Source organism: Odocoileus virginianus, chromosome 2 (genome assembly GCF_023699985.2).
Source record: "Odocoileus virginianus isolate 20LAN1187 ecotype Illinois chromosome 2, Ovbor_1.2, whole genome shotgun sequence".
NCBI classification, from domain to species: domain Eukaryota; kingdom Metazoa; phylum Chordata; class Mammalia; order Artiodactyla; family Cervidae; genus Odocoileus; species Odocoileus virginianus.
In genome coordinates this window covers 70426240-70452891 of record NC_069675.1, presented here as the reverse complement: position 1 = coordinate 70452891, position 26652 = coordinate 70426240, and the positions used below count along the sequence as shown (strand labels likewise).

At 55.1% G+C, this 26652-nt stretch overlaps 1 protein-coding gene and 1 long non-coding RNA gene across 8 annotated transcripts in view; one reads left to right on the top strand and one right to left on the bottom strand.

The window, feature by feature from the left end:
- Positions 1-26652, bottom strand: part of DNMT3A (DNA methyltransferase 3 alpha) — a 105166-nt gene that overhangs the window by 44118 nt on the left and 34396 nt on the right. For 6 of the 7 annotated variants that reach the window (XR_011482108.1, XM_070450805.1, XM_070450815.1 and 3 more), the window contains exons 3-6: positions 21859-21963; positions 7381-7651; positions 1484-1527; positions 884-1030 (exon numbers count right to left, since the gene is read on the bottom strand). Coding sequence is in view for 6 of the 7 variants with exons in the window: in XM_070450805.1 (XP_070306906.1) it covers positions 884-1030; positions 1484-1527; positions 7381-7651; positions 21859-21963 (567 nt within the window). In the remaining variant the exon portion in view is untranslated. Of the gene's footprint in view, positions 1-883; positions 1031-1483; positions 1528-7380; positions 7652-10384; positions 10456-21858; positions 21964-26652 lie in introns of those variants that run through there. The other variant, XM_070450821.1, reaches the window with a different exon arrangement.
- On the top strand, positions 10507-12803 carry LOC139029861 (uncharacterized). Its single transcript, XR_011482111.1, has 2 exons — positions 10507-10701; positions 10819-12803. It is a non-coding gene; the product is annotated as an uncharacterized lncRNA (long non-coding RNA).

The window sequence follows — 26652 nt, the reverse complement described above, 5'->3', positions numbered from 1 at the left end:
TAAACACTTGCTTCCCTCCCACCCCACACCCATTCCTCCTCTAGTCTTCCCACCTGAGGAAGCAGCACACCCATCACCCGGGTGTTCAAGCCGAAGCCCTGTGGGCCATGTGTCCATCCTCTCCTCTCCCACATCCTTCCCATCAGTTAGCAAGCCCAGATCTGCCCCTCCCCTTCACCATTGCTGCTCCTTTAATCTACATCGAATCACTCCTCTGCACAGAAACCTTCAGGGGCTGCCCAGGATACTCAGTGTTAAACCAGCTTCCAGCCCAGATCTCAAGGCTCTGTCTGATCGGCCTCTGCTTACCTCCCCTCACCGCCTCTCGTCTGGCCCCTCTCTCCCCCGCTTGGTTCACTCTGAGAAGACCGGTCTTTTACACAACCAAACAAGTCAGGGCCTCACTTGTGCTGTTTCCTCTGCCTAGAATATTCTCCCCCTCCCCGCAACTCACAGAGCCAGCTCTTTTATTCCTTCAGGTCTCAACTTCAATGCCGCCTTCTTCAAGAAGCCTCTCTGCACCACCCCACCTAAAGCAGGCCTTTGTTACCCTCTATTTCAGCTCTTGTTTACTTGTTTGCTGTCCATCTCCCCCATCACAATGTCAGCTCCATGAGGGCAGGAATTGTACGTGCACAAGGCCTAGACACTGCCTGCTTGCATGGGGAGAGTCCAGTAACATTTGTGGAAATAACAAAGGACGCGCAGTCACTGCCTAGGGAGCCATCAGTTCCCTGTAAGTGTGAGAGGTTAACCTGAAGGGGAAGGGGAAACTGAGGCTCAGCCAGGGCCTGACAACAGCCGCAGACGGTGGCTGAAGCTAACTTCCGGTTTCCCGGTTCTGTGGGACGGGCTGGGGCCCAGGCCAGAGAAGGCACCTCACCTCCCTTTTCCAGCGTGCCAGCCACTCGTCCCGCTTGCGCTTGCTGATGTAGTAGGGGTCCCCCGCCTGGAAGGTGAGCCGCGGCATGGGCCGCTGGCGGAGGCTGGACTCCCAGCCCAGGCCACCCCGCAGCCGGCCCCGGGAGCCCTAGGACAGAGAGACGACAGACAGACTGGCATTAAGGTGGGCATGGACAGCCCTGCTGCAGGGTCGTTCCTCCTGGAGGGGAAACCAAGGAGGCACTCACCTCATACAGAACACAGGAGCTCTGACTCCTGGCCGGAGATGCCGGCCCTGGAGTGTGGGACAAGCCCCTGCCTGGGGGGCAGGAGTGAGGGATGGCGGCGGGATGTGGGGCAGGACATAAAGCAGGAGGGGAAGTGCTTGGTCTCGGAGTGGGGACCAGCTGGCTGCCTCGCTGGGGGCCTTCCAACCTCCATACCCACTTCCTCTGCTCCTCACGGAGGGACAAGTACAGAAGGGGCCAGGGGCCACCTCGGGCTCCCCTCACACACACTCGCCACAGTCGGTCAGAGCGGTGGCTTTCTTCTCCTAGAATCAGGATCCACAGAGCCCCTGGGGGGTGAGGAAAACACTTGCCTCCATTTTCATGGATTCGATGTTGGTCTCCTTCTGTTCTTTGCCTGTGGAGAGGGAAGAACAAAGGGACTGTCGGCAGAGTTACAGGAGTGGCTCAGAGGCCTCACCTTGTGCCTGGGGTCCCTGCCTCGGGGATAGGGTTTCTCCAACCATTTGGTCGCGCCTATGTCAAACCTGATGGCCTACTGTGTGCCGGGCATCATATCATGCTGGCCCCAGGACTCAGAGCGCAGCCAGGGCAGAAAAAGGACCTGGGCAGGGTTGGAGGCCCAAACCCAAAGGAACAACAGAAAAGCCAGGGCTGTGGTTTCTGGCCCATGGAGTGAGGCAGGCACACAGAAGGGTCTGGAAAGAGCCCCTTTGGCTACTCCCAGTCAAAAGAGCTCAATTACTGGAGGGGAGGCCAGACTACAAGGTGTGGGGTGTGGCAAAGATGCTCTGGGGGTGGGAGGATGGGGGCAGAGGGAGACCGGAGCAAGACTACTGAAGCAACTTCGTCTCTTTGAGACTCAGTTTCCTCATGTGGAAAATAAAGATGCTGGAAATGGTTTCTAAGGTGCTCCTGCAGTTCTCAACACTGTGCTTCTGCCATGAATATCTGCCTCTGTACCCCATTCTCAGGTCCCTGAGTTCTGTCTTTATTCTAGAAGCCTTGGATTCCCACTCTCTCTGCACAGTCGTTCTGTAATCTCTCTCAGGCGTTTCCTCGTTGAGTATCGGTACATAACCCTGCTAGTGCTTCAGACAGCATTTCCCTGCTCCACTTCCCCACGGTTCCTCAGTTGGCCCGGACTCCAGTTCCTGGAAGGGAAGGCTCCCCTGCGGGGCTGAAGCCCCAGCAGTACAGCCTTTAAAGGTGGGGGGCAGGGAGGCCTTATCCTCTCCTGTCCTTCTCCAGGTCCCAAGCTCCAGAAGGTCCTGGAGCTCCTGCGCTGGTCCGGTTCCTCACCGGCATACTCCGGAGTCTGCAGCCCTGCCTGGCTGTGGGTTGGGTTAATTATGCCTTCCAGCTTCCTGCTGGAGACTGGGGGTGCTGAGGCGGGGAGGCTGGGGTGTGTGTTGGGGGGCGGGATGAGCCTCCTCTCACCTGGGCCCCAGAACTCCTTTGTCTGAAGCCAAGATTACTGAGCTTGGCCCCAAAGCAGGAAGGTCACTAAGGCTGGCTCAAGGTCACTTGGCAGGCGGGGGGGTGGGGGGGTTGTGGGCGGTGTGAAGGGGAGACAAAGAGCCCAAACGGAAAAAACAGCCCTTCTTGCATCTCCTGGCTGTGAGGCGGAAACCAGCCACAGCAATGAAGGTCTCTGAATCTCCAAGCCCCTGAAGAGGGTATTTCTTTCCCCTTCTCTCATTCACCGAGGGAGACCTGGAGCCCGGGAACAGGGCAGGTAGGGCTGCACCTGTGGGTTTGCTGGGAGGTGTGGACCCCGCAGTGCCAGGTGCCCAGGGCGCCGGGAGGAAGCGGGGGCGCGTGTTAACTCGCCAGCGCTGTGTACACAGCAGGCCTTTTAAGGTACGTCTCACCGGACTTTCCCTGTCGCTTCCTCGTGCTTCCTTTAGGCCCTCTAGCCTCACCACTGCCAGCAACCCCCCACCCCCCCCCCGCCACCCCCAACTGTTTCTCGCGCCTTCTGGGGCAGGGCTCCCCCTCCCACCCGCCCGCTCCGGGCCTCCCTCCTTCCCTGGGTTCTCGCCCCCTAACTTCTCTCAGACCCCCCTCGTTCCACCGGCGAGGCTTTGGGCCGGCCAGGAGGGGGCGCCCACCCTCGGATCACGCGGCGCCTGGGACCTTTCTTCCGGGGGACCCTCCTTGGCTTTTGGCTTGTGGGGAATCCTCTGTTCGCTAGAATTAACGAGAATCGGGGCTGGAAGGAATTGTCGAGATGATGGAGTACTTGTCTTGCCCTTCGAGGGGGAAACTGAGGCGCGGGGGGCGCGGGGGAGCGGGTTGTGGAGCGGAGGGACTTACTACCAGAGCTGAGATCCAATTTCAGGGCTCCTTACTCCCAAGCCGGCTATTTCCTTTTTACATCGCACCGCCCTGAGGCTCCCCTCTTCCTCCTTCCCCAGCCCCCATGCTCCCCGAAACAGAACTACTTTTCCTCATGCGGTTTCCAACTGGCTTCTTTCTGGAATGTTCTCCCTGACAGATTCCGCGCATGCCCACTTGAGTGATATCGCACACACACTTTCCAGCCCGGCCCAGCAAAACAACCAACTGGGCTGCTTCAGAATGCAGCACTTGTCCTGAGTCAGGGGGTGGTCAGCTGCTCTCTGGACACTCCCTCTGCCGTCCATCTGCTCCCTGCCCAGACCCAGGGTCGCAGGCTGGGCCAGGTGGCTGTGTGTCTTCCAGGATGGCCCTGGCAGGCTTGGACATAACCCTGGGGCATCTCAGGTCCTGGGGGCAGGGGAGGCCAGAGTGCTTCTAACACTTACCTGCTGGTCTGAGGCTATACTCTGCCAGGGGGTCACCCCCAAATTCCCTTTAAAATGAACCAAAATCCCAATGACAGGACTGAGGTCAGGCTGGCCTCAGAGGGTAGCTACTAGCCCAGTACTAGTGTGTCAGTCTAAGCAGAGAGAAGCTCTGTGCTGACCCTCATCTGGCCCTTCACCAGGTTGTATAATCTCAGTAACTAACTTAACCTGTCTGAACCCTCAGTCTCCCCATCTGAAAAATGGGGATAATAAAAGTCTTCCTTAGATGCTCGCAAGGATTAAATGAGAGAATTACATAAAGAGAAGGGCTTCTCAAAGTTTAACATGCCTCAGAATCATGAGGCTCTCTTTCAAATGTAGATTCTAATTCAGTAGGTCTAGGGTGGGGCTGGAGACTGCATTTGTAACATGCCAGGTGATGCCAGGAGATGCTGCTGGTCCATGGACCATTTTGAGTAGCAAGAACATGGAACACTCAACACATGGTTAATGTTCAGTAAAAAAGAAAGCTACATTACCATCATTACTACAATCATCATGATGGCCTTAATGCTAGGAGAGCAGGAGCAGTTCCAAGGCCACCTCCTGCCTGTCCAGGTGGCTCTTGTCCTTATTACTCATCATCTCCCCTGTTCCTCCTTTCTCCTGGCTGTACTATCAGAATTTGGGGCTCCTACGTACACACAGGAGGGTGCCCAGGCCAAGACTGCTTTAAAGTCCTCCATGTTTCCTGTGTAGAAAATAATGAGAGGGATTCCGGGAGAGACAGATGGGGCCCCTGAAAAGAGACCTGGGAATAAAGGGAACTGAAAGGAGACCCTGGCCAAGTCACTTTCTCCCTGGGGCCTCAATCTCCTTCCTTCTTGGAACCAAGCAGCTGCGTATGCATTCTATGGGGCTGACAGCTGGACCGGTGGCCGAGCCTCCAGTAGGCCACTGCCCACCCCTCTAGATACCAGTTCACCAGTCTCAGCATCCAGGCAATTCACCGTGACCTTCAGGGATCCCAGCTCTAATCCCTGCCAGCATCTCCACAGCCTCAATAGCTGAGGCCACCCAAGAGTGCTCCAAGGCCAAATTTTGGAGATCGAGGACACACGGGACGTTTTCACCCACTGCACTTTGCACTAAGAGTCTGAGAAGGATCCACTCAACGTGCGAAAGTCCCAAACCCAGGAGTCACCCTGACACCATCTCTGCCTGCCCCCCTCCCGTCCCTGGCATTCATCCACAGCTCTCCAGATCTGCCATCCTCCCCTCGGCGCCTGATTGCTCATCCTGCTTCCCTCTGTTCCATCCCAGGATCCAGATGGCAAAGGGATCTTTTCAAAACGTAAAGCGGATCATGTCACCCCTCGAAAGGGCAGCCTTGAAGCTGCGCTGGCCGTATCTGCTGTCCCCCTGTCACACACCCTTCTCCCTCCCTCCCCCCATTCTACACATGTGGGTTTCTGTCAGGTCCCTGGATACCCTGCTCCCTCCCACCTGTTCTCACTCCCTCCCTGCACTTCCCCTCCCCTGGCAAACCTCAGCTTATCCTTCTGCTTAGGTGTAACAGCCCAGCTTGTCTGGGGCTCCTCTGTTACAGTTCCTGAGAACCATGTTTATTTTCCCTTCGAGAACTTATCTCCGTGTATAAACACACACTTGTAAGTGTGCATTTCTCATTAATGTCCGTCTCTTCAGTGGACTGTTGAGGTCCTCCAGGGCAAGAACCAGGTTTTTGTTCGTGATAGTTTCCCCAGATCCCGGCACACATCAAGCAAGTGTTTAATAAACCCCTATTGACCAACTAGAGGAGTTGCTCCTGAGAACGGAGGACAGGGAAATCCCAAACCGAAAGCAAACTCTCATGAGTTAAGAGTAGCCTCATAGTTCTGGCTCCATCCCAACAGGCAGGAAGGCCTGCCCTAGCCCTAGGCCTCAACTGGGTGCAAGCGATAGTGGGGGCCCAGGAGCTGCCTGTCTGGTGGGCAGGGCCGGTGGGTTCCCAGTTCTGCTCTTGCACATCTGGCCTTTGTAAAGGGAGATGGCGTTTTCTCCCTTTCTTCCTGTTTCAGATCAGGCCAAATGGCCACTCCTCTGCGTGTCAGGACACATCCCCAGAGGTGCGGAGTTCAGGAATGGCCCCCACATCAACCCCACTCCCCAGAACAGCAGGGGGCATGGGAAGGGCACACAGACTCTGAAGCTAGAGACCAAGACGAATGAATTCCGAATCTGCCAATAGGCTTGGGGTCCCCGAGCAAGTCACTGCATCTCATTAAGCCTTGATTTTTTTCCCACCTTAAGATGAGGCTCATAATACCTCTTGAAGAAGACTGAGAGAGTAAATAAAACCACAGATGCAGAATGAGTACCTCAGAAAGCCCTTTGCACGTGGTGGGAACGTCGTAAATATTAGTTGAATAGTAAATGAATGAAAGATTTTTTTTTTTAAATAAATTGGGAAATCTCTTCTGGAGATGCTCTCTACCCTGCATGAATATGAGGTTTGGAAGCATGCGAAATTAAGTCACGCCAATTAATCGATTGACTCACTCCCCACCATGTACTCTTGGAAGGAAGGCATTCTGAAATTAAAATGCACATATGCAAAACAACCTGGCAGGGCCCTGGGAGGATCAAACGTGATAATGTATGAGAAAGCGCTTGGTAAACTGTGAAGCCCTGTACAAATGCTAGTTGTCCTCATTACTAACATGTTTACAGCTCTGTTGGCCCTGAAATCGCTGGCTTAACCTGAAAGAAAAAAGTGGGCAACTTTCCAGGGCTCCAGGGCGAGGCCAAAAAGTCCCTAGAGGAAGAGGTCTGGGCTGGGCAGTGCACACCCCACCCCCACCTACCCTCCCCCTCCCCTACTCTGTCACCACTGAACTTCACTCCCCTCGGCTGAACTGTGGTGGGCTCAGGACATCTGCACTGGGAAAGGCTGACGGGGCTTATAACACCCACAAGGGCACCTGCTGCCCTCGAGCGCCCAGGCCAGGGGCTTCCAATGTGTGCATCCCTAAGAGTCGCAGGTCTTGTGAGACCCTAAGAGTCAGCAGGCGAGGCCGAGGCTGATGGAAAGCAAGGGGAACAACCAGCCTGTGGGGAGACAGCCATCACCCCAGTTCAGCAACCACTAGCATTCTGCAAACTCACTGTTGTATCAAATCTAGTTTTTTTTTTTTTTCATGAGAAGCCAAAACTCCAGATTTTTATGTGAAATTTCTTGATTTCGAAATACTGGCAACTAATTTTTTTTAAAAAATGTTTAAAATACTGCCTGAGTCAAATAAAATTTGCGCAGGCTATATCCAGCCAGTAGCCTCCAGGGCACATAGCCTTGGCAAGTAGACCTGCAGCCACCACCCAGCCGGTGCCTCCTGGGACCTCCCAGGCCCTGAGTTCTAACCCTCAGGGAGACCCCAGCCAGCCCTGCAGAGGCTGCCCCCCTTGTGCCCGGGACTTACCCTCTTCTGCAGGGGCTCCCCGGCCATCCTTGGGGGTGCAGCAGCCATTCTCTACAGCTCTGGAGGCTTCGGGTGGAGTCTCAGTGGCACCCTCTCCCTCTGCTGGGGCCCCGCCCTTCTGCCCCCCAGCGGGGCTCCCCTCCTCTGGCTGGGGCTCACTCCGCTTCTCCAAGTCCCCGTTGGGTAACAGCTCGGAGGGGCCTGAGTCTTGGGCCATGGACGGGGACTTGGAGGTCACGGCAGGGTCCTTCGGTGTGTCACTGCTTTCCACCTGCAAAGATAAACACGAGGGGAGCGTCAGACCAGTGGTTTCAGCCCCTCATGCATCATTGGCCCACTGGCGATTCTGGCGAAAATTACACACCGTCTGTCCAGAAAATGGTGTTCACATAAATGTGTATGCAGTCAAACACACAATTTTTTCTCTCAGATTCAAGGGCTTCACCCTCTGAAGTCAAAAGGTCTGTGGACGCCAGTGAAGAAAACGGGAAAATGTATGAGAAAGTGCTTTGTAAACTGAAGCCCTGTACAAGTGCTAGTTGTCTTCATTACTAACATGTTTATAGCTCTGTACCCCAGTCCACAGCACCCCCACTCACTGAAGTGACAGGGGGGTCCCCAAGTCTTCTCTGTGGCCCCCACTGAAAACGAATGTTCCTCATTCTATCTCCACTTCAAACCAGGACCCGTTTCCAGAGGATTCCAGGTAACCTGGGGCTGATCTGACTCCTGTGTCAATGCCCCTCTGGCTGTCCTCTTGGTCTCTTGAGCTGCTGCCTGGCCACGTGGAGTGTGAGGGTGAAAGGGGGGCCTCCTCTCCCCCATACCGAGCACTGTTCCTTCCCTCAGCTTTGGCCCCACAGCCTCTCGAGGGCGCTCAGACCCCAGGAGAGCCAAGGCCCCCCAGCCAGCAGCACACAGTGGCCTGGAGCAAGTCTTCTGGAGTTCATGCTGCCATGTTCCCCTCCAAGAGGAAGTGTCATGCTTTGTCCCCAGGAGTCTCAGAACTGAGCTTGCTACGGGAACCACACTGAGAGTTGTCATAACCGTTCCTCCTAAGTGTCACTGCATGGTGGGCAAAGCTCCCTCTCACCTGTTACCCCTCAGAACACCCGGCCTCCCGAGTAGGCTCTCAGAGACTTTTGTGATTAGCTCGAGGTCACACACCTTGCGAGGACAGAGCCTGGCGAGCACTTGGCCCTCGGCCATCCAGGGGCAGGTAGGCCAGGACATCTCAGAAGGGACAGAGGTGTCCTCTCAGGGCAGGAGAGACAGGAGTCCCCCTGTGCCTGGCGCTCTGCCATGTCCGTGGGCACTGGACCACCCGCCGCAGCCCTGCCCGCCAGCTCCCCTGCAGAATTGGTGCCCGGAGGAGGGCAGGAGTGGCACGAAATCAGCAAAAACCTCAGGAAGGTGTTGCTCAAGAGTGTGCCTCAGTTTCCCCACCTGTAAGGTGAGATGACTGGTCCTACAGGAAGGTTCCCTGCAAGTCATTTTTTTTCTATTTATAAAAGCCAGTCACATACAAAAATTCTAACCACACAAAAATGAATAGCTCTGAAAGGTTAAAGCCCCTATTTCAATTCCCCACCTCCAGAATCACTCTCCATAGGTGAACCATCATTAACAGTTTGGCGAGTATCTTTTCTCGACTTTTTTGCCTGTGCATCTAGTCATGCATAAGTTGCATGTTTATACACATGTATTTACACACATATCCAGATCCAGAATTTTTTTTTTCCCCTAAGAAGGGATCATATGACTTATCCTGTTCTACAACTTGCTTTTTCACTTCACAAGCACAGCGGGCATCTCTCCATACCAGCGAGTATGGATCTGGCTCACTCTGCCTCAGCTGCTCAACATTCTATGGAAAGGATGGTCCTTAATTTATTCAAATCGTCTCCTAGTGGTGGGCTTTGGGCCGACTGGCTTTCTGTTGGAGAGAACTTCTTGCACTTACGGCTCAGTGCACCTGTGAATTTCCATAGGCCAGAGTCCCGGAAGTGGCCTGGCTGGGGAAGAGGGTCTGCCCATCCAAGTGTGAGGAAAGAAATCCTGCCAAACTCCCTCCAGAGAGCTATACCCCTGAAGAACGCACCCCAAAGCTTGACAGAGTGCTGGGTTCCCCAGCCTCTCCCTGCCAGGCCCTGCAGTTTCCAAGGCGGTTTCTGCCCCAGGGATCCACACTCTCACCGATGAGCCCACTGCTGTATGGCGAGGAAACCCCTGAGGTGGCAGAGAAGGACCAGGGCCTTGGAGAAAACGACAGAAATAAAAGCCAGAGTCCGCCCTGGATGACGTTCCCTACACAGAGCAGCCTGAGGGCATGCAGAGGGACCTCGAGGCCTGGCCAGGCTGCTTTCTCCGGGGGAGGGGGGCACCTGGACCAGCTTGGGCAGGCCTGCTTCCAGGAAGAAACCCTCCCACGGAAGGCTACACATGTGTGTGCTCCTCAGCAGCGGGGGTGGGGTGGGGTCGGGGGGGGGGGGGGGTTGCTGCAGCAAGAGGAAGAGGTAGGCCTCGGGGGTGGGGTGGGGAAGGGAGAAGTCCTCCACCATGCTTGGGCACTGAAGGCCAAAGCCAGCAGAGCCAGGAGGCCAAACACGGGGCCACCAGTGGAGCAAGCAGCCTCTGTCCCTCTCCTCAGTGGCCGCCCCGTGTGCTGGGACTCACACACACACTCTCTCCAGGACTCAGGAGGTCTTTACCACCTCCCTGCTCAAGCCAGTGGGCTCCCTGGCCTGGAGCTCCCCTCCTCGGATGAATCCTCTCAGTCCTCAAGCCTCCTGTGTGTGACACAGTCACGTGGCCCAAGCAACCTGGAGAGCCGGGCGTGCCTTGTTGGGGGGAGCCGCGGGGGGGGGGGGGGGCGGCGCTCTGCCCACCTCGGGTCCAGCTGTGCCGCCACTGGAGCCCCAGACACGGAGCTCCCAGGGGGAGGGAGTAGGGGGGTCCCGCTGGCCAGGCTGAGAAGTTTGGGTCTGCAGCACCAATCTCTTACCATGGCCGTGTCCTCCTTTCCTCTAGCCACTCGCTTCCCCACACACACCTCGAGTCAGGGTAGGCTCCCAGCCCCACAGACTGCTCAGACAACGCCACTGTCACTTACTTCCTGCCCGGGGACCACACAGCCTCTTCTCACCCTGGGACTCACTTCCTGTTGACTGCCGGCTCCAGAGCGTAGAGACCCAGGAGTACCTGATCTGAGACCCGACCCAGCCCTGGGGTCCCGAGCCACCCTGACTGGAGACCCCTCTCAAGCCTGCTCCAGAGGGACCCCCAGCCTGCAAGAGGGTGAGACACGCCATCCTTCTAGAGGTAGGAGGAGGAGGCGCCAGGGGGCGCTCTGCACAGCTCCAGCCCCAGGGGGTCAGTTCAAGTGGGCTGAAATCTGCCCTGATCTCACCATTCCCCCTCACCCCCCTTCCCCAACAGCCTGAGTCAACTGGAGTTCTGAGCTTAGGGGAGCTGCTGACTTAACCACCGTCAATTCGAGATCCATCTAACCCATGAGGAACTACCCCCCTCACTCCCAGCTACTAGTGGGCCCTCACTGTCCCTCTCTCTGAGGTGTGGAAACTGGGCAGGTCAGATCCACCCAGAAGAAACCACTGAGAGGAAGGAAGGAAGGAGGTCCACAGTGGGAAGCTGGATGTTCCATCTCAGGTGAGAGGAGCAGACCTGGAAGCCACTGGGAGCAGCCACCCCAGCCCAGCCTGCGCCCTCCTGATTCCGTCTCCTCCTCTGCTCCCACCTCCTCTCAGCCCCCTCCTCTCCTCTGTGGCCACTAGACACAGAGGAGGCACGAGATTGCTTTATTGGGTTAGACTGGGCGTTGGAGTAGGGCACCTGGCAGCTGTTTAGTATTCATAATGGATTCCTTAATGCCAAAGACCAGGTCACAGTGAGAGCATCCAGTCCACACGTCTAGACTTTGTTGTATGTCAAACCTAAACTGGTTAAAGCTCTGGTTTTGTTTGCTTTCACTCTTTACTACTGCCTTGAGTGGAGGAGACACAATATACTCTGAGACACTCATTTCTCCTGTGAGGGGAGGGGTGGCAGCAGAAGCGCCCCCCCCCCCACCCCGGCCCTTTTAGAAGGCACCACCAGCAGCTGTAGGTGACAATTTCTACTTCCTCTGCTTCTCACCTGCAGAGGTGGGGAGAGGGGGTCAGGAGTGGCGGCAGGAGGGGAATGGGAGCCATGGGCCCCCTCACTTCTCTTCCTTTGGGTGGGTGGGCACAACTGAGTGGAGTTAAGCTAGACTCTATCACCCACTGTGCACCTACCCCACCCCCACATGCCTCACTCTGGGTCTTCAAATGTGACCTACCACTTCCTGGGGCCCCCTCAGAGTTTGCTGGCCTTTGCCTTCCTTCCAAGCAAGACCCCTCCATCCCAAGATAATGCCTCCTGCTTCTCTGCTGCCTACCTGCTCCTTGGACCTCTCCTGTGAGCAGCTTATTCCAAGCGGTGAAGGCAATGGTTCTCAGCTGGGGTGGATTTTGCCCCCTGAGAGGACATTTAGCAATATGTCTGAGACATTTTTGGTCACCACACTGTGGGGGCGGCGGGCGGTGGGGGTAGGCATGGGCTGTGGCTTCTGATGGGTAGGGGCCTGGGATGCTGCTAAATACCCTACACGACAGCCCCCACCACAGAAATCATGCAGCCCCAAAGGGGGAGGGTGCTGTTGTTGAAAAGCCCTGGGCTGAGGACAGGGGCACGGACACAGGGACCTTCTCTAAGGACCAATTTTTAAAAACTTTCAAAAGTCGTTATAAAATATATGTAACATAGAATCTACCATTTTAACCATTTTCAAGTGTACAATTCAGTGACATTAAGTACATTCACATTGTTGTACAACCATTACCACCAACCACCTTGAAAACATTTTCATCATCCCAAACTGAAAGTCTGTACCCTTTAAACAAAAATCTCCCCATTTCCCCTCCTAGCCCCTGGCAACCACTATTCTACTTTCTGTCTTCTAAGGAGTATTTTAAGTCTGTCTGTCTCTCTCTCTCACACACATACACCCCTGGAAGGCATTTGTGTCAGGCCCTGCTTGCTCTTTAAGGCCCTCAGCCTCACCCCTTTCCCAACCTCTGCCCCCCAAGAGCCCCCGTGGAGGCTGGCCCTGCAGTCCACTCCAGCATTCACTCACATCTCCCAGTCCACCGCACACCACATTTGTTTACAAAGCACTTTCACACCCTATCTCATTAGAGCACTCCTCACATGGTACCTAATTATTTGTTTACTGTGTGTCTCCCTCCTAGGCTGTGAGCTTTGCCTTATTTACCTTTTTATTTCTCTTCCTTCCAACCACTCCACTGACAGCTCCCCAGTACTAAGCAGAGGGCTCGGCATAAAAATGCTTAGACAATTAATAAACTTAATTATCACAGTTATCCCGATGGGTTATGTTGCTCTCACTTTTCCAAGGAAAAAGGCTCCACAGTTTGCCCTCCAGTCACACACCTTCTAAGTGGTAAAGCTTCCAGAATGACCCAGGTACAGGAGAGGCATTCGAAAGCTGGCCTCCCACCTGGGTTGAGTCTCCGGAAAAGCCCAACCTCAAATCCCAAGGGCTGCAAGGAGGAAAAGGAGGCTTTGATGTGCCTGAGCAGGGCCAGGGAAAGGCTGCCGGCTGTTTCCTTGGCAGCAGCCACCACAACGAAAGGCCAGAGGCGAAGCAAGAAGGAACCTTCTGCAGTGAACCTGTTCAGGCCAAAGCCAATTCCCCAGCCTTGCCCCCCACGCCCTGCTCCCCTCCCTCTCTGCTGGAAGTCTGGACCAGACCCCAGAACGCCCACCTGCCCTCAGGAGGTGAGGCCTTGTCTCCCAAGGTGGGGCAAAGTGCTGAGGCTCCAGATAGGGAAGTGATTTTTGAGGCTTTTTACAGTTATAATACACACACACACACTGGCAAGTAAGAAGTGAGGGAAATGATACACGGGAGATAGGGCCCAGGGCCCAGCTCTCCAGCACAGCCTTGCATGCAGGCCTACCTGAGCTCAGGTGTGGAGGGGGGAGACCCAGGGACCCTGCCTCTCGCATTGCAAAGCCCTGAAAGTCAGAGCCAGGTCCTGCCCTAGCTCTGGGCACCTGACTCACCCTCTCTTCCCATGCCGGGAGCTGCTGCTGAAAAAGGCCTTCGTTCCCAGAGGAGGGAGGCCCTGAGGCTAGCAGATGTTGGGCGGCCTCACCTCGCCCTCCCTAGTCTTCCTGCCCTCCTACTCCCACCCCTAAATGGCCATTGTGCCTTTAAGGCCCTTGGCAGCAGTCAGCTCTGTGCCAGCCGGGAACCCTGGCGTCCTGCCAGTTACGTCTTCTTGATTAAAGACACACAGACACACAATCACATGTGCAGACACACAAGGAGTGCACCCATGGCCCAGAGACATCTGCTCACCGGCCACAGGACAGAGCTGTGCTCAGATGCCCCAGAACGATGTCAACGAACACACACCAGCACCCACCTCCACCCACACCCACTCTTCATCCAGTCCCTCAGCTGCTGCAGGCCCATCGGGTCCCCACCAAGCTCTGGATTTTCCCAACTTGACTCTAATTTCAGGAAACAGCAGAACTGTCCACGTAAGCAGGGCGGCCCTGTCCCCTAAGCACTGGCACTGGGCCCAGGCTCCCCAGGCTCCTCTGTTCCAGGCCTTCCTGCAGCCCCTTCCCCTGGTCACTGTCTGCTCTGATTGGCCGGAAGTGGCCTTGAGGCAGGGAGAGCCAGAGAGGTTCCCCTGCACCCACTCCCAAGAGAGGCCCGACAAGCCTCCCTGCCCAGCCTTCCTGGGGTGATTGGAGTCGGGCCCCAAAACTTTGGAAGCAGGACCTTGGCCCTTCCAATTTCCTTTTAGCCAGTGGAGTAGCTAAAAGGGCCACCAGTGGGGTCAAGGGACAGAGGACCAGAGGCCAAAGAGGGCCAACTCTGGCAAGTCTGATCTCCCAGGCTGCATGTGACTTCTAGATCCTACCGTTCCTCTCACCACTGAGGCCGGGGAGCTGCCTTCCCCCTCACCCTCCTCCCCAGAGATCTCTCCTGTGTGTGTGTGTGTGTGTGTGTGTGTGTGCGTGCACACACACTTGTAACTCAGGATGGAGGAGAGAACTTCAGGGTTGCAGAGTCTCAGAGGTCACTCAGCTGGGACCCCTGCTGGCTGTGACACACGGATGTGAGAATGAGCATGTACCTGGTGAGTGGTGGCCCACCCGGGGTTCTGCTTTCAGCCAGGGACACCTGTCCACCTGGAAGAGGGCCTGGCTGTGCTCTTTGAAGTCATCCTCAAAGGATTTCAGGGTGAGTTGGAGGCTGCCTTGAAAAAGCCATTATGTGGAGAAGATCCCACGTAGTGTTTAAGTCAACCTCTTTTGAAGTTTCTTCTGTTTTTCAGCCTCTACATTCAGGCCTCGGGTGACAGGTTCGGTGAGAAGGGAACTCACCATGGAAAATGGGGCTTTCTTTTCTCCGCTTCACCTACCTTTCTAAAGATTCTTTGGGTGTCTCCCCGCCCACCCCCACCCACCCCCGCCGGGGTTTGCTCATCCTGCCCCACCCGATGCTGTGACTTCATAGCTTTAATCACATCCCGACTCAGCCTTTGTCTCTCCCGAATGGAGGGCCGTAATCGTGCTTGTCTGTCCTCACTTGGCAGCCCTGCCTTCCCCTGGATCGGTTTAGCTGCCCTTCTCTGGAGCTCTTCCAGCTCCGTTACATCTTTCTTGAGGTGGCAGAACTGAAACGCACAGAATTCTCTAGGTGAGGATGATGAAAGAAGACCGACGTCAACAACTCTGCCCCAAAGCGTGCACGGAAGGTCCCCGCCGCTGTGGGAGTGCGGCAAGTGCAGCTCAGGCTCCCAAGAAGCCCACGGGGTCCTAGGAAGCCCTCAGGGCTCGGGACCCGAGGGAATGAATGCCTCTCACTGGAGGTGGCCTGGGACGTGTGGCTCTGGGGAAGGGGCCAGGGAGGGATGAAAATAAGCAGGGGTTTTTGGGAAAGCAAAATGGAGATTCTGGGATTTCACTCAGATGCTTCCCTGGTAAGACCAGCTATCTAGAGTGGCCTCTGAAAGGGCCTCTGCCAGACCTTCCAAAAGTCTTCGTCTCTGGTAATAACACTGTCGCCATCTCTGGAGGCCAGCAGCACCTTCCCTCCTCTCCCTTGTCTGCAGCCCAGCAGTGCAGGCCCTACCCATTCTGTCCCATCACGGCTGCCCACCCCCCCAGTAGACTCTGGACATATTTTCTGGCCTCATCACCCTATTGCCCTGCATTCTTGGGTGCTCAAACTGTCATGCTCAGAAATGCCAGAGTGACCTTCCCAAAACTTGACTCCCATCACTTCACACCCCATGCCGTCTCAAAAATTCTCTAGATAAACACAACGTATTTTCAAGAGGATAAAATGTAAACCCTCAGGCTGCCTGCAAACTACCTCTTCAACCAAGATAGAAGGTGTTCTTAAATGAAACCTCCATCCACTCAGCCCAGCCAGTCTGCTCACAGTCCATCCTCTCCCTGGCACATGGGTCCTCTCTCTGCACATGCTGCTCAGGAGGGTCACAAGTGGAAAAATCTCCTACTTTCCCCTTCCAGGGATCACCTTTCGGAAGTCCAGCCCCTCCCCACAACATCTCTTTGGCACTTCAGGCGCAGACCTCGGACCAGGCTCTTGGGTACCGGATGCCTCCATGAGTGTTGATCCGACTGACCAGCTGTGGAACAGCAGAGGCGTCTGCAGGGCACAGTTCCAAGAAAAGTCTCTGCCCTCCTGAGAGGCCTGCGGCCCTGTTTTCCCCCACCCCTTCAAAAGCATGAGGAGACAAGGGAGCGGGCAGCCATGTGCCTGATGCAGGCTCACAAGCAGGGACGCCCCCTGAGGGGCTGGGACCCAGGAATGGGAGACACCCTTTCAGAAAGTTTTGTGCATTAAAAACAAGCGGCTCCAAGTCACTGAGTCAAGGTTCCAGAGGTAAGTGAAGGAGCTCTTCAAACCTGGACACAGAGAGCGCTGTCTTCAGAAGCAAAGGGACCTATTAGGTGGGAAAATGAGCCAATACTGCAAACTCTCAATAACCGAGTTAAAAGGTACTCAGCTAGCTTCCCTGGCGGCTCAGACTGTAAAGAATTCACTTGTAATGCAGGAGACCCAGGATCAATCCCTGGGTCAGAAGATCCCCTGGAGAAGCGAATCCCCTGGCTACCCACTCCACTATTCTTGCCTGGAGAATCCCATGGACAGAGGAGCGTGGCGGGCTACAGACCATGGGGTTGCAAAGAGTCAGACACTACTGAGCAACTTACACAACAGCTGGCTTAAGCTGCCGTGGGACAGACTCCCAGCTTCACACAGCTTACACCCCCAAATCCTTCGCTCTGAAGTGGAGCAGTGTGGCCCTTGTGAGCTCACTCACTGGGGCGCTGTGTTGGAGGTTCCGCCTCCAAAGAGGAGTGAGTAACACTGGCTTTGGGCCGGTCTGGCTGAGCTCAGCGCCTGCTCCCAGCCCCCTCCTCCCCTCCCCCTCCCTCCCTTTCTGGGTTATTCTTAGCAAGAAGTGACCTCAGAGTGCTCCCACTGAGCAAAAATAACCCTGGAGGAAGTTGATGAGTATAAATCTTCAATGAATAAGTGCATCTACCTAGTAAACAGAGCAGTCCCCAAAGGACCAGCCCCCCACCAGGGTCTGGTGGGCAAGGGCGGATACTGTCCCTCCTAGAGCCCCAGGTGTAACCAACACGAGGGACAAAGTTGGTCGCAGGGCTGTCTGGGCCTGCGATCAGGCAGGAACCAGCTTCAGACACCCTCACTTGTTATTCTCAACGTCCTCGGAGCCGGAGAACAGGAAGATGCCTCTTCCTCCCAGCCTGACACTTGCACCCACATGTGGGCCTCCGCTCTGGGGCCAGCAGCGACCAGCCCCACATGGTGCTGTCCCCTCTGCGGGCCATGAGAACTGGCCAGCCAGCAGGCCTTGCACGCAGGTGCCAGCTCCCCTTCGAGGCCCCGCCCAGCCCTGTGGCTGGCTTCCTGTTTCCTGTTGCCGCGGGGGCCATGAGCATCCTGACTCCTAGGCCAGTGCCACAGACCAACACCGCCGCCTGGTTGAAATGGGCCCACCTCTTACTCCTCAGACCACCCTTCCCCGCTTTGCCACAGGCTCTCTAGTATGTGGGTCAATCACCCTGCTCAGTTCTGTTTCCTCTGGGTGCTTTTTAGACCAGGTCTACACATGTTTTCAAACAGCCCAGCCTTTGTATATTATCTTAAAGCAAATTTAGGGTACCCAGTCTCCCAGGTGATGAGACTGGAGTGGCAAGGGAGGATGAGCACCCCGGGCTCTGCAGTTGGGAGGTTGGAGGCCAAGTCTAGGTCATCATCTCTGAACCTCGGTCTCTTCCTCTGACTGTGGGGACGGTCATGACAGCAGCCCCCACCTCCCCATACAGGTCTGTTGTCAGCATCAAATGAGGTCCACGGGGGTAGAAGGCCTTTGTAGGCAGTCAAGCTCTGTGCCACTCTCAGCTTTTCTTCAGGGCTGCCAGTCTCAGTGAGTGGGTACCCAGTGCAAGGGGAAGGGGTGGTACACCTCTGGAATGGAAGATCTAATGGAAGCAACATGCTCTCACTACAAGCTTTTCTATGCAAAAAGCCAGGCTTTGGTTTAGGTATCTTAGATTCCCAATCCACCAGGGAACGATACTTCCATAAAGCACAAAATCGTGCCTGTGGATGTGGTGACAGTATCAAGTTGATATAAAGGTTTCTAAACTCTGATTCTCAAGTTCTGTGCAGATGGGGGAACAAACAGCTCAGACTGGTGCCTCTCCATCAGGTGTGCAGACCCAGGTCCGGGATCACAGGGCTGTTATCTTGTCTTAGTTCTTAGTGTTCATTTTAACAATTGGTTTAAAAGGGAGGGCCAGCGTGGCTCACGATGGCTGCCCCGGGCTTCATTTGCAAGACAGGCTTCGGTGGGCTGTGACACCGAGTGGGCAGAGAGCAGGTAAGGCTGCCAAGAACATCAGAACAAATGTGCCCAGGGTGCTCAGGGAGCAGCAAGCAGACGGGGTTTCTTTGGCAAAAGAGGTGGACGCTGAGCACCCATGCAGAAGCAGAAGTCACATGGTGAGGAGCCAAACGGAGTGTTCCAGGTCTCATCCCATGAGAAATGGAGCCCCTGGAGATTTTTTTTTTTTAATATTTAAGTTTTAGCTGCACTGGGTCTTCATTGCTGTGCACAGGCTTTCTCTATTTGCAGCAAACAAGGGCTGCTCTTCACTGTGGTGCCCAGGCTTCTCACTGCAGTGGCTTCTCCTGTTGCGGAGCACAGGCTCTAGGTACACGGGCTTCAGTAGTTGCAGCACACAGGCTTAACTGCTCCACAGCACGTGGAATCTTCCTGGACCAGGGGTCAAATCCATGTCCCCTGCATTGGCAGGTGGATTCTTAAGCACTGGACCACCAGGGAAGTTCCCCTGTAGATTCTTGAACAGTGACGTGCCCCAGGCTGTATCTACTGTAATTACATGTGGTCTCTTCTTGAACACACTAGGTTGAAATAAGTCTTATTTATTTGGCAGGCGCTCAGTTGGTGTAATGTGTTTGTGGCCAAAAAGGAGAGGGTTGGAGGTGTTTAGAGAGATGCTGTGGGCAGGTGGGGCCTGGTCTGGGTGAGGACACAGCCAGGAGGCTGATGCAGGAGAAAGTGGAAGGTACCCAGAGGATAGGTAGGCCTTGGGGGCAAAATCTAGAGACCTTGGGTGGGGAATGGCTAGGACACCAATGGATATACCTGATCCCTCCCCGTCCAGCAGTGGGTGTGCAACGTTGGCACAAATCAAGAGCCCGCCTGCAGCCAGGTTTTCCTCTTGTGCTTCCCAGCACTGCCTGCTCTGTTCCACTTGCCAGGGTTTGAGCTGAGCCTACCACTCCCTGCCCGGTTTCCAGGCTTAGCTGGATGACACACACTCAGCTGCCTTAAAGCACCCTGGTCAATCTGTTCTCAGGGTCACAGCTGCACCAGGTCCCCAAAAACCCACCCTGCTGTGCTCCTTGGCTGAAGAGGGGAGGAGGCCTGGGCAAGCATCTGCTCTGCAACAGGCCCAGGAGACCGTGGCCTGGCCCTGGGCTGCAGCACAGACTTCCCCTATGCGGGCTCCCTTCGGTGTCCATGGGGCTGCTGCCAGGAAAGACCGGCTGGCTGTTCTCTGTGCCCTGCAATGTGCAAGGGTCCCTGTCACAACGCTGTCTTGGACCCCCTGCCTCCCCAATCAACATTGCCTCCCTGTGCTCTGTCCCCCTTCCCAGGGCCTCTCTTGGGAGTCCAAGTGGCTTCAGATGTCAATTAGGACTGGATCACATCAATACTGACATGCACAGGATGTGCACACCTTCCATGGAGTTCTGAGAGGCTGATGCCAGGCTCCCACATGAAAGGCCTTCTAGACCCTGGCCCACTGGCCCCTATGGGGGCCAGAGGGGCAGGTTTATGACACTGTGCATTTGGAGGCCACCTTGCTGTTTGCACAGCATCCCTGGAGGTGGACAGGGCAGGTATGACTGGCAGCCATATTTTTTCCAGTGAGGAAGCAAAAGCTCAGAGAGATTCAGTAACTTACTAAGGTCACACAGCTGGCAAGCAATAAATCCAGCGCTGCTGCTTCTGTTCTGGGTAAGGACAGGACCGACTTTGGCTGACCTCTGGCTCTTTGGTGTTTTAACCCATTTAATTCTCCCAGGGGTGTAGGGGGAATGCATCCTTATCATTTCTATTTTTCAGAAGGGGAACCCAGGATTCAGGCGGTGACTTGTTCAAGGTCACACAAGTGGTCAGTGGTGGAGCTGAAATTTAGACCCAGGTCTGCTGGATTTTAAAGACTGCTTTTCCTTCCCTGCTGGGCCCCTGTTCCAGGCCAGGGTGTGTGACCCACTGACCCTTCATCCACTGGTCTGTGCCCCCTCCTTCCCTCTCTTCATCCAACTCTGGACACACACTTGGCCCTGACTTCCTTGACCCACGGGTTCAAGGACCTCCCCCACCTCTCAGTGATGCGCCCTCCCTCTGGTTCTGGGACTCACAAAGATGAGTCAGAGGGCTGCCAGTTCCATTCGCTACAGGTGGCGGCTCCCACCCCTAGCACCGGAAAGTAAGGGCGGAGTGTGCTCTGCAGATCACCAGCACATGCACAGCTCAGATACAGAATGACCGACGGGTTCTCACTCCATCGGCACTGTGCCCCTCCACTTTCCCCTACAAGGTACTCTATCTGGGGGTGGAGTGGAGGGGCACCCAGGAATCTAGAAGTGCAGCCTGGAGTCTGCTGCAAGCTGGAAATTCCTTTGAAGTCCCCAGTTTTATCTTTCAACTACCTGTGCATTTTTCATTCCAGGCCATAAAATATCCATGTTTGCTTGAATATTAAAAGTGCTCAAAATTACTTACCAGTGAAATGACTTAACTTCTGCCCCCTTCCACTCCAAATCTCCAAGCAGCACTGGCAGCAGTACACTTCAGTGCCCCACAGGTTCCCAAACCTCCTGACTCCAAAAACCCCATCACCTCCAATAGGTGTAGCCCTCCCTTCCTCATTGCAGCCACCATTCACCCTACTCTACCCCATGGAGGAAAATCCCGCTCCTCTGAGACATGTCCTTGAAGGGCTGAGTTACAAATGCAGGACTCCTGGCTCCTCCTTACCTTCTTGCTCCAAGTTCCCCATTCTCAGCTGGAAGGGACGAAAAGAAAGGAACCAGCTGTCGTTGGTGCTGGCAAATAACTACTGTTCTGCCTCTGTGTTTAAGGCATAAGGAAGGCAGGCTCCTGCAGCCCCTGGGCCCTGCCCCACAGAGCACTCCTCATCTTGGGCAACCCAGGAGCCTCACCCTGGATTCCGAGGCAATGGCACCCAGAGGCTGGGGTCCTCCACTTCGACTAGACTTAAAACAGTGCCCAGCCCTCCTTCTCTCTGATAAAGGGACTCATGAGCCTGCATGTCTTCCCTACTCACTTTGATCAGACTTCCAGACCTCAATCCCCTTCCTCCAAGTTCTCCAGGTGGGACGGAGGCCCAAGGTGGGTGTCTGGATGGGGAGGGAGGGGCCTGTGCAGGCAGGCCAGGGAAAAACAAGTCCTACCCTCTTGCTGCCCTTCTAGAAAGAAGGTGGGAGTCAGGGGCCTGCTTCAAGTCCCACTAGATCCATAATGCAAGTCCCCTGGCCTCTGGGGGCCTCCAGTTTGATGCAGAAAATAGGAGAGTTGTGAGGGTGGTTTTTGGGTCCAGAGAATGGGGAATGGAATTGACCTCTTAACAGCTGGAGGGGTGTACCCCATCCCCAAGTCTTAAGTGTGCCCAGGTCCCTGCAGGCCACACATCACGGACATTTAGAGCCTGTATGTGCGGGTACATGTGTGTGCGCGCGCACAGGGCTCGGGGGGACACCACTTCACTCACCGGGGGATGCTTGCGCTTCCTTCCAGGCCGCCCCACCTTCCGGGCAGTCGTGCTGGGCTCCTGCCGCTCCTCCTTGGCACGAGCCTCCTCCTGCTCCTCTCCCTCCTGTGGGCACAGACACAGCCTGTAAAGCCAGAGCTGGACCCCCAGAGCCCTCCCCAGCGTCCCACTCATAGGGCAGCCACACTCCCAGGGCGGTGTCATGCTGGCACCCTGGTAGGGATGGTTTTCACCCGCCTCCTGCCTGGCAGAGCTGAGCCACTCCCACGGGCCGATTTCCGTATATCCTCGGGGGGACCTGTGGGCCACCCCACTGCCCCGGCTGAACACAGCTATCCCTCAGGTGGACACGTTTTCTGAACCACAGACTCATCACACAGGCTCTGACAAAAAAGTTGTTTCTGGATATGAGTTTATTTATATGGGAAAAAAAAAATCTAACACAAGTACAAAAATGAAATTAGCTCTATACTGAGTGAATCACCTTTATTGAAGAGAATCCCATGAAGAGACACACGAAACAGTGATGTCTATTGGAAGTGCACGAAATCCTTGGAAGCAGGCTTGTCACAGGCCACACAGGGTGCCACAGCCACTCTACACTCGCCTGCCCTGAAGCACCTGCCCCATTGCAGTGTCACCCCACAGGAGAGTCCTGGGGACTTTGTCTTAGTTCATTGTGATGCCCCTCTTTTGGTGACTGGGATGGACCAGAAGCTTGGTTTTGTTACCACCCTTCACCTGTGCCAGGGCCAGGCCCTGCAGGGCTTGTCTCGTGGGGCAGACACATAAACCTAGAAAGTCCTCCTGCCTCACTGCTCCAGCCTGGCCACAAACCACCCACAAGTCGCTTCTGACTCAGCGGCTCCAGCATGACTAATCACGAGCACAAACTGCGTTGGGGCAGGAGAGAGAACAGGACCCCGACCCAGCAGGGGGCCCACAGGCTGCTCTTTGTGCCCCCGTGTAACGATATCAGCAGCTCTGGGCGGCTTCACGGTCCTCCCAAGGGAGGGCGCTGGCCCAGAACCGTGCTGGGGCCACAGAGAAGGGGAGGCACACAGATTCCCAGGGGATTTCATCGAGGTGGCTCTCAATGTCCCACTCAACTTTCATTTTTTGTGATTTCAAAATAGCTTGTGGTTTGCCACATTAATTTTCAGGTGATGGTGAGACATGCGGACGGAAACCTACTGTGACCAGTCGTAGACCTTAGACCGGAGGGAAGAGCAACCCTGGCTCCTCTGTCCATCCATCCATTCGAGGCCCATCTGGGACAGACCCAACCAGGAGGGAGATTTGGGGGCATCACAGTCGAGGTTCTGGGAGTTCTCAGAAGACATGCAAAGAGATGATGACAAAGGCGCCAGGCCTTAGCACCAAGGGGAAAGCTATGGTCGAGTTGGAAGACGGAGAGAGTGTTTAGAAGAGCAGAAAGTGGACACCAGTGTACTGTGGGTGCAAGAAAAAAAAGGAAGCTGCTAACTCAAGAGGCAAAGATTGACAGACACACACACACACACACACACACACACACAAATGACAGACACAGAGAAGTCAAGGGCAGCGCGATTTGGTTAGGGATGGGAATGGGCAGCCTTTGGAGAAGCTGTGCAGAATGACACAGCAGTGAGGACTGAGGGCCTGGAGAGGGGCTGATGAGACGGTTTGAGGAACCCAGCTGAGAGAAGTCTGGAAGAGAAGCCAAGGGCAGGGAGCACAGTGCCAGCTGTGGACAGGAGGGGAGGGTCCAGGGCAGAGAGGAAAGGCTACCCTGGGACCAGAGACCCCTGAAAGGCTCTGTTCAGGAAAAACTGGCAGAGAGATTGTGAGGGCAGAAAGGCTGAGGTGGGACACAGCCAGGTGGAGGAGAGGCCTCTGGGGGGGCCTAGGGTGAGTGGGCCAGATCTGCTGGTTCTGAGCGATCTTCCGAGACCCCACAGACACCCTCGTTTAAGAAACAACCACCTGGATCACACAGAGAGCAAGGATTCCCGGTGCAACTTAATGTTTGTGAAGGTTCCAACTGAATCTAACCAAATGCGGTGAATTTAATCTAAGATGGTGCGTCAGATTCCACAATGGCTAAAAGGGCACTGTCTTGACTGCGCTGACTAGGTAACTCAGCATTCACAGAATAGCCGGCCATAGAAAGGCAGAGCTTAGAGCAAACCTAAATTGGTATGTGCCTGGCTTGTTTGTGTGCTGTTTTCAGGACCATTCTCGCTGAACCTCAGTTGCTTCATCCATAAAATGGGGCCATAAAGGTGTCTGGTGTCCATTCTGCCTGCTTCTGGGGTTTTTAAGAAAGGAGATGAATAAAATGGTTTATCCCCTTGTTGAATTCCCAGAGCCTAGAACAGACTCAGCCCTTGGTGGGTTTTCCACGTGCCCCTCAGATGAGAAGAATGACATCTTCCCTGGAAAAAAAGAGGGCCCACCAAGCTCCTGGACTTGCCTACAGAACACAGGCCAGACCTGGCTGAGCCTCTGACTGTTCCTTGTGTCCGGGCTGACGGGCCTAGAAGGCACAGGCAGCAGCCGGGGTGGGGTACCGAGGTGGGTTGCGATCAGTCTGGGCAGCCAAAGGGTCTGGAAGGACTCCCACCACCCAGAAATTCTGGCCTCTGAGCTGTTTCTTTAACACAGTGCATTTCTCACAGGAGGATTCATCTGATTTTCTAACTTTTGCTCTGAATTAATCAGAGGCGTGAAAGCCAGTCAGAGGCTCAGAACAGCACTCAGGAACCACAGTCACTAGGCCGCCTGCACAGATGGAAAACAAAGACACCTGACTTTTAAGGACTACCAGGCATCCCCCCGACCCCGTCAGCATACGGAGAAAGCCTCTGGGGGCCCCTGATAGGCAACCCCCTGCCATCTGGAGACTTGCTGTCATTCCTCACCTTAAGCCACGTGCTCTCGGCCTGATGCACGGAGGCACTCAGCGCATCTTCCCCTGTTGAATTTTATTCAACTCAACACCCCCAAGAGGAAGGGGTGGAGGACCCTGGCACCAGACCATCTGTCCAGTCCTGGCGTGTTGAGAACAGGGAGTCCCTGGGGCCCAAGTAGGCCTTCGCTGCCCAGTCCAACACTCGGCCGCAGGTACCCCAGGGTGTGCTCAGGAAACTAAGTGGCCATGAGACTTGGCGGGAGTTGCAGCCAGGTCTGAGCGACTCTGGCCTATACCCTTTCCATCCGATCCCACACACAGCTTTGTGAAAAGCGCGCTATTTTTGGTCATGTCATTCTTCCATGATGTAGCGACATAGCAGGGCAGAGGGAGGTGGTGATACCTTCTGCTCTGGGCCTGCCCACGTTCACACCCACGAGGGAGAGGGGATAATACGCTGAGCAGGGTGAGCAGATGGCTTGGGGCCATGCCCCTCAAGGAGGCGTATCAAGTGGTTCATTCCCGCATCTGTCAGGAGGCCTGTTTCATTCAGTATCCCTGCTGATGGGTTGAGCGAAGGAATGTAAAATATGCTTATCAAATCTGCAAGTAGCATTGAGTTAGGAGGCGTCACTAATACTCTGAAAGGGAAGAATCTGATCCGCAGTGACTTGGAGCAGCTGGAAAACAGTAACAAATTGAGCAGAACAAGCTTTGAGCCCAGGTTGGTTTCCTCATCTGTCAAGTGAAGGGACTGGATTAGTCGATCCTTCCAGTGGGAATGGGCAGAAATTCTAGGGAGGTGGGCTTTGTGCGGAGGGGGCAGGGGAGGGGCAGGCTGGACTTTCTGCTCTGCTCTTTCCTCACTAGGCGCTTCCAGCTAGTTAACCTCTCCAGTCTAGCGTTCCACACCTACAAAATGGGGAGACTGATACCTCCACCTCCTTCGCAGCAATCGTAGAACAATTAACTGAGGTAATATATGGAAAGCTGACATGTGCGAGGCACTCAAGAATTGCTAACTTCCTTTGCTCCGCACGTACGGACCAGAACTATTCCCAGAAGTGCCTCCTCCCCGCCCCCATGCAAATCCCAGCTCACGGCCTGCATATGCAGCCATCACTCACTGCTCAGACAAACCCCAACATCTGGCTGGTACCCGCCGCAGTGCGATCCTCAGGAACACTGGGGCTCCGTGATCTTTCCAAAATGCAAAGCTGATTATGTCACTCCACAGAGCTTAAGCCCTTGTGGAGGGGGCTCCCAGGGCCCTGCGGGATCAGCCCAAGCTCCTTAGCCCGGGTGAAGGCAGGCCCTAGGATTCCAGCCGGCAGCTCCGGCCATTGCAAAACCACCATACCAGGTGCCAATGTGGGCTGCTTCCTCCCTGGGACTTTGATACAGACCCTGGCTTCTGCCACGACTACCTTCCTCTCAGGTTGACCAGCAAACCCTGACTTTTCCAAACTCACCTCCTAGATTCCCTTCCTTTCCCCCCCAGGCTCCTCCTCCCATCCCTCCACTGGACTGAGTCTCTGGGTGCTTCCTCTCACAGAGTACCCACTCTCCAACACTGTAACTGACTGCTGCCTCTCCTCCTGGCCAGGCCATGAGCCCCTCCAGGGAAGGAACTCTCTTATTCTCTTTGGCCTCTGTCCCCAATGCCTCCATCCCCTGCACCTGGTGCAGGGCAGGGACTCAAAATACTTGATGAATGACTCTCACGTAGTAGATGCTCAATAAACAAGTCCACACACATACAGAGAGAGACACACGTGTGCAAATCCACAAATCTGCACTAGTACAACTGAGCAGGAGGATCAGTGCTGCTTGATCATTACAACTGCAAATCAGGAAACAGGGTGACTAAAATGTAGCTTCTCGTCTTAAACATGATC